The sequence below is a fragment of the Gastrolobium bilobum genome, unplaced genomic scaffold (genome assembly GCF_033153095.1).
Source record: "Gastrolobium bilobum isolate Gb01-03AN ecotype WA unplaced genomic scaffold, APGP_CSIRO_Gbil_v1 utg20955, whole genome shotgun sequence".
Lineage (NCBI taxonomy): Eukaryota > Viridiplantae > Streptophyta > Magnoliopsida > Fabales > Fabaceae > Gastrolobium > Gastrolobium bilobum.
Genome location: NW_026896977.1, coordinates 113,242 through 120,867, shown reverse-complemented (window position 1 = coordinate 120,867; position 7,626 = coordinate 113,242). Strand labels below are relative to the sequence as shown.

General features: G+C 31.6%; 1 protein-coding gene across 1 annotated transcript; it reads left to right on the top strand.

Moving 5' to 3' along the window:
* Window positions 1-1,575: 1,575 nt before the first annotated feature.
* Window positions 1,576-5,316, top strand: LOC133303185 (exonuclease V, chloroplastic-like). Its single transcript, XM_061503063.1, has 7 exons — window positions 1,576-2,073; window positions 2,479-2,583; window positions 3,264-3,385; window positions 3,931-4,080; window positions 4,176-4,329; window positions 4,704-4,780; window positions 4,900-5,316. Exons 1-7 carry the CDS (start codon window positions 1,675-1,677, stop codon window positions 5,144-5,146), a joined length of 1,254 nt encoding a protein of 417 aa, XP_061359047.1. The 5' UTR covers window positions 1,576-1,674; the 3' UTR covers window positions 5,147-5,316.
* Window positions 5,317-7,626: the final 2,310 nt, after the last annotated feature.

Below are 7,626 nucleotides of genomic sequence, written 5' to 3'. Positions count from 1 at the left end.
ATAAATAGAAAATGGATTAGAAAAAGAATAGGAAAGCAGGCAGGTATTCAGAAATACATTTGTCTCTTCTTTTCTAAAAAAATTAAATAAGTTTGGAGTTAAAATTATTGGGAAAAATAACAAAACTAATTCACTATTTCTCTTTCTTGTTTCTTTTGTTTGAGTGGCATTTATATATGTAGAGTTAATTTTGAAGTTTATTATAAGTCAGATTTGTTTTCATAATTTGTTAAAATAAGTTAGCATTATTATTTACTCTTAAATAAATAAATAGTCCATATCACTTAATTTATTTAAATATTTTTTTTGAAAATTTAATAAATTCTAACTAATTTTTTATTTAGAAAATATTTCGCTAACCCCACTCACAAATTACAATCAAGTTTAAGTTTACGAGTATCATTAGATCAAAATTGAATTAATAACTTTGATTTTAATCAAATGTTATAAAATATTGCAGGTAAAGGAGAATGTAAACTAATTTATATAACAAATATTAGGTTAAAGACATTTAATACTGAGATTAATGTTTTTTATATTATATGAGATAATATTATCTCCTATATACATATAAAAGATATGGAGTTCATATGTTTTTTTCTCTTTCTCTTCTTCTCACGTGAGCCCTACATACTTTTATGTATATGTAGGAGATAAAATTAAGAAGATTTTACTCTCATTTTACATGAGAGTAGTTATCTCATGTTATACAGAGAAATTAGGTGGGACCCATTATTAAAAGGCAAAAAGAAAAAGAAAAAAAGAGGGGGTGATATTTTTGAAGTGAGAGAACATGAGACTACTTCATGTAAAATGAGAGAGAGTAGTAATTTACAAAAAAAAAATAAAAAAAATGAGAGTAGTATTTCCCATAAAATTATCTCCTAAACACTAATTCCATTAATACTTCAACAAATAAAATTAAATCTTACTCTTAAAAATATTTTAATTATTAATATTAAAAAGGGAAAAATATTTTTCCTATAATCCATTTTGAATTTAGGAAAAATATATGATATTTTGAGAATTTTATTTTATTTTTTATGGGTTTGATGTTTGTCATTTTAAATGACATAAGTTATGTTATTTTAAGAAAGAGATAGACACAAAGAATGAAAACATGGGAGAGAAAGTGGGTGATTTTTTTTTAATTTAAATTTTAAATAAAAAATATTTTCTTGTGTCTTTCTCTTTCTTAAAATGACAAACATTTTTCTCATTTTTTATAGCATAAAATTTTTAAAATCAGAAAAAAATAAAAATTAGTTGTATGATATAACTTTACGATAAAATGTTTATGTAATAAATTTTTTTTCTTTTACACTCGTATAAAAATAAATGGATCTCACGTTAAAGAAAAAAAAATAGTAAAATTCACTTACTTTTACATAAACTTAACTGGAAATTTTTTTTTGGAAAAAAATAGAAACTTTAATTAAACCCATAACTTTATTGAATGTATTATTACAAAAATGAAGAGGTGGCTTATGGAGCAAGAGGAGTATCGAAGAAGTTTATTGCTTGTTAGGTTGTACCTCCCCGAACAAGTTTATTTCTTGCAAGGTTGAACCTCTCTCTCTCTCTCTCCATGTGTGTGGTAATGTGGGCATTCCAACGGTCAATTTTAACGGGAGACGAGGACGAGGTTGTTGGATAAGTGAATCCAACAGTAACATGGGCGAAACATCTTCATCTTTATCTTCATCTTCATCCTCGTATCCCAACCTTAATATTCCCATCGAGATTGTCACTGACGAAGAAATGTCTCTCATTGAAGCTGCTTTCGCTTTAGCTTCCACTCGTTCTTCTTCTCTCTCTTCTTTTCCTTTTTCATCATCAACACAATCACAACTCTCTTCCCCACATTTTCAAACAAATGTGTTGTCCATCAAGTCAATCACGGTTCTATCCAAAAGAAAGTTATTGGGTGGCAATGACTCTCACACTCACCACCCTGATATCGAAGATTCACCCAAATTGGTTACCCCACACAAGAAAACCACTGTTCCAGATTCCTTTCTACATCGCTTCAGAAGAAAACGGGGCTTGTCCGTAACTGATCTTACATCTACGGTATCCATATTTATTTTTTCAATTTTCAATTTTTTTTTATTAGGTTGTTAGAGGGTGTTCATGGTGTTTGACATAAAGTACTTAATATTATGATTTAGGAAAGCCATGGTTTCTTCTTCATTTGACTCACTTATATGATTGTTACTTCACCTTAGATATAAAACCAATTATGTGATTTCAGCTAAAAGCCTAAGCTTCAAACTAGATTTTTTTTTTCTTAATTGGATTCATTTACCTACGAGTACCAATTGTTCTTGTGTATAATGTCATGTGGAGTCTTACTTGATGTCAGCTTTTTTGCATTCATGTGTAGTACTTTTAGATAGTTATTGATGCCTTACGTGATTTTGTCTTTATTTTGGAAATAGGCACAAGCTTAGCCCTGATTATTAAATGTTGTGATAGGAATGGTGCCCAAAACAAATGGAATTTTCTCTCCTTCTTGGAGGGCGAAAGACCAATCAAGTTATGAAAGCTGGCATTGCTCGGCATGCGAAACTTGAAGAAGAGGTACTATCTACTTGCAATCTGTTAAAGTGTTGTCCAAGGTTTTATAGTTATTGCAATCTGTTACCATTCTCATGAATGTGCTATCACCATCCATTGGTGTAACTGTGTTTTAATTGCCAGCTTTTAAACCTCAAGTGCACCTTCTAATGGTTTGGCTCAAAAGATGAGATTTGATTGAGAGGTTATACTGAGATCTAACATTTGGCAATGAGCTACGTTCTCTGATGCAAACCTGCCTTTTCTGTTTAATTAAGCATATTTTAGGTACCTATTAGACAAAAATTTGTAGGTCAACTGTGCTATTAAGATATAATTGTACTTGATGCTATTGGTATTTATAGCAATGTAGCCATTTATCCAGGTGTGTGTGAAAATCTTCAAACCTCAATTCTCCTGCTTTGACCACATGAAATTTTGAAAGTTTAGACATTTTTTATTGTAAAATTCCATAACAACACTAAATCACTACATGGAAATGACATCTCTTAAAGTGACAGTATAAAATAGCTTACTTGCAGAAGTTTTTTGTTATTGATTAGATGATCATAGTTCATCTTTTATTTGTTTTCTTCATATCAGATTGAAAAATTTTATGATTATTTGAACCTTTCTATGTTCTATTTGGTCAGGTTTTTTAACTTTAATTTGGATCGATCAGCACTGATTGTGTTAATGTGCAGGTTATAAAACGGGTGGAAGTGAAGGTCAAATCGCAAGAAGATTATTGGGCCCTGAAATTTCTTAATTTCATAAATGGTGTGAATCAATTACTTTTTGAAGGATTAACTCGTGAACTGCCAATGTAAGTTAATGACATTTTATGAGGCAATCCTCAGGTTCTCATAAGTTAAATAGGTTTTGATAACATTATAAATCAGGTTGTGAATGTGTAGTTCTAACACTGCAGCACATAATGTTATTCTTATTGACTATAAGTTCTTTGGATCTCAAAGGAAAGAGAACATACAATTTATATTGGGTTGGATTGAACCTTTTATAATAATTCTTATAAGGTGCGCCCATGGCATATTTATGAGCGATGGAAGAGGCATTGAATTATGCATTACTTTGAGAATCAATTAGAAATATTTTATACAGTAGAAAACTTGTTTTAGGTTCTATTGAAATTGTTTTGGGTTCTTCTTGTATTATGCTCCAATTTTTATTTGTATCAACCCATTAAATGGACAAATCTACTACCATTGGGTGAATTAAGCTTTTGACGTTATAGGTAACATGTTAGATTTTAGATAAATGATAGAATTTACTTTAAATCTACTTATGTCTTTATTGGTAGGATTTGGAGGAATTTTGATCATGATGAACTGTTCTTAATTCTGATATCAGAATAGGCTTTACAGAAGATATATGGATAGTCGGAGTAATTGATGAAATTCAGATGCCGTTAACAGAAAATGATCATAATCCAATACTAATTGACACAAAGACTCGTGCTCGAGATACACTTCCTGCTGAACCACAACGAAGAAATGGAAGGTATGTTTATTCTTCCCATTTATTTCATTCTGTTGGATGTGGAATTGCAAGCTAATGCATTTGATTGAATCATCTTGTCCTCTTACTTTTGGCAGGCTTCAATTGATGTGTTACAAATATTTGTGGGACAATTTAGTTGCTGATGATTTCCCTTGGAAAAAGTTTTTTACTTATTTTGGCTTAAATGCTCAACAAAATCTATCTGAAGATCTGAAAGTGATAAGTGCGGACTCTGGATTTTCTGCATCTGTAAGTATAGGAGATTGAGTTGTTAAGTTCATAATGTTCTCTTGGTCATTGTCATTGTATTCTTTTTTGGTTTATGAATTATGATAAGTTAGATGGTTATGTGATTCTGTGTTTGCACAAGATTAGGTGTATATTCATTCATAAACTAAATATTAAATAAATTTAAATTACCTTACTGGGGACAACTAGAGCATGGTGTTTCCTCTAGGGAAATGCATCTCAAAGTTTCCATGCAGGATTTATATTTATTCACTGTTAAGTGTATAATTTTTTACAATATCACAATATTCTGCTGAAAAAGATTCAGTTGATTTATAATTGAAGCATGCCTTTTACAGATTTTTCTTTTCTATTTTCATTATTTGCAAATGCAGACTCTTGATGATGTCGTGAAATATTACAACAATACGTGTAGGATGCTGGCCCCTGCTCACAATCAGCTTTTATTGAGGTAAGCTCAGGATTTTTAGTGTGGAATTGTAAGTTTTGGATCCATTTCACACACCCTATTCTTATATAAACTTTAAAGTTTGATTTTTTGAGGACATGATTGTGTTTACTTCATGTCAGATATGAGTATCAGAAAGATCATTCGCTGCTTGGTGAAGATAAATTTGCATATGATCCTGAGTGGTTAAAGAATCAAATGCGTTGTTGTATTGAGTTTTGGCTTGGAGAACAAGAAGCCACTTGTGCTCCAGAAGAGGAGCGATGGAAATGTCGGTTCTGTCAATTTGCCACTGTTTGTCCTGCATACACTGACAGTAAGGGAACGGTAGCACATACAAGCAATGATTCAAATATCAAAGAAGGGTAAGTATTCGTCTAATGTTACTGTTAGCTGCCTCAATAACAGTAAAAATCCTTCTGTCAAAAAAGCATGATATTTTAATCAGGTTTTTATAAGCCCAAGTAGCTTTAGTGTAAGCATTATTTGATTCACTTATCAAAATGCATTGTTGTTGTTGTAGCCACATTTAAATTATTTGCAACTAAAAAAGTTGCTGAAGTTCAGTCTTGATAGTAGATATAAAACTATGTTATTTCCGCACAATATATTATTCTTTTCACTAGTAGTTTAAAGCATTAGAAAGAAACCATAGAACAACGAACGACTTTCATACTCTTGGCTAACACAGCTCACACTGACATTATCAGTTGCCATGACATTAATTTGAAACCAAATCTTCCAACTTTGAACTTGTCAGCAACTAACACATTCGAGACACGGCCCAACCGTTTTGACAAAAATCATGCGTGATTTCTTCCTGTAAGGCTGTAACAAGCCTACTCTCCTCAAATCCATTATTTCAAATTCCAACAAATAAAACAAGAAGTAACTTCAAATGCATCCTGTAACAGCACACTAGGCACATTGCAGCACACTTACATAACCAAGTAACCAACAAGTAGTTTAAATACATAGCATCTGAATCGATAGAGTATAAAATATGTTTCTCATAATTTAAATATATAGCATCAAACAATCAGGATTCAACATGTATATAACCCAGACAAAGATTTTAATTCATTAATTTCAATTCTGAAAGCTAAGTTACACAACTCTTTCTCCTTCAATAAAATTAGGGAGCCTGCATGAGCATATAATATCAAACACCTGACAGCAAAATCTTCAGCACTCCTACATTTATGGGAACTGATGGAGACATGCCCGAGGAAAGTTCTTTCAATGTCTGTAGTATGATACTCTCAAAAACTGCTGTGGTTGATTTATGTACTGTATCATCAATATAAGATATATATACTCCCCTATTCATAAATAGATATACAAAAGCTGATAGTATAATAACCGAGAGAAATAATATTAATATGATTTACCAATTTCTATCTCAATGTATTTTCTTCCTTTTATATATCTTATTCTCACTTTGGTGGCTACAGATTCACAATGTTCAATGTCCACTATTTTCTGTACCATGGCTATCACAATTTACCACATTAGGATGCTTAGTAGAAATCTTTCTAGTATCAATGATGGAAAGCAATTTTTACTAGCAGACTACACAATAGCTTGTTCAGGAAAGCTCATAACCACAATTGTCAAATACATATGATACAAAACAATCTACAAGGATTCTTTATTTGGATAAGTTTTAAATAAGGGTTAAAGATTTCTCAAGAATTTCTTCTTATGTTCACAACAATTATGTGGGTCCCATTTAAAAGAGTAAAGAGAATTTTTTTTTCAATGAGACTCACATATTTGTTATCTCGGCACGAGAAGAAATTCTTCTCCTGTGATATGAGAATAAATAAACTTCAAACACAATGTCCATGAAGATGCTTTTATTCAATTCTTCCACTTCTCCATCCCGAAAAACTTATCACAAAAAATGGTAGAGCACAATCAGCACATGAAAACAAGTTCTACTTTTCGGAAGTCATGACAAATGAAAACAACCATGTCCTAGCAGTCACATAATCACGCATCAGGTCTCATTTCCTGAAGAGGTCTAGCATTGACTCATCCATCCCCTGTGCTGACTTGTAATGAAAACTTAATGCACTAACGAATCTGACTTTTTAGCTACTGAGAAAGATTATTCCCTCCTTGGTGAGGATAAATTTTAAATTTGCAAACCATTCTGAATGGCTAAAAGGTCTGCTACGTTGTTGTCTTAGTTTTTTAGCTTGGAGCGAGCGCTGAAATATCTATAGTGTGGCCTGTATACACTGATAGTAAGGGAATGGAATCCATATAGGCAATATCAAAGGAGGTTATCTAAATGCTATTGTTAGTTCCGGTCTCACTAGCTGAAACCCTTCTTTCAAACTAGCGTAATATTTTGCAAACTTTTTTTTAACTCATTTATCGAAATGCGTGGTTATTGTGGTTGTAGCCACATATCAATTATTTGTAACTAAAAAAAATAAATTCCATTGTCATCATGGGTAAATCATGTTATACTTTCAAAGGAAGAAAAAAGACGTCAAACAAAGATGAGTGTGATCAAAAGCAAATCACACTTCAACAAAATAAAAACTTCAATTTTATAAAAGATAATTGTTGTAAAAGATAACATGATTTTGACTACGCAATGCTAGAAAAAATAGATTAGAAAAGCAGGGCTAACATGCCGTGCACTTATGTCCACGACAATTCATCGACCTTATTTGGTCGAAGAACTCAGTCTTATGCGAGATGTGCCAAAATTTTAATTTCTCACGAGAATTTCACCGTCAAATACCCGGAGCATCAATTAATGCTTTATTGACATGTTTAGAATACAAAGCCGAAAAAAAAAACTGTTTACATTAACTTCACGATGGTTCAGT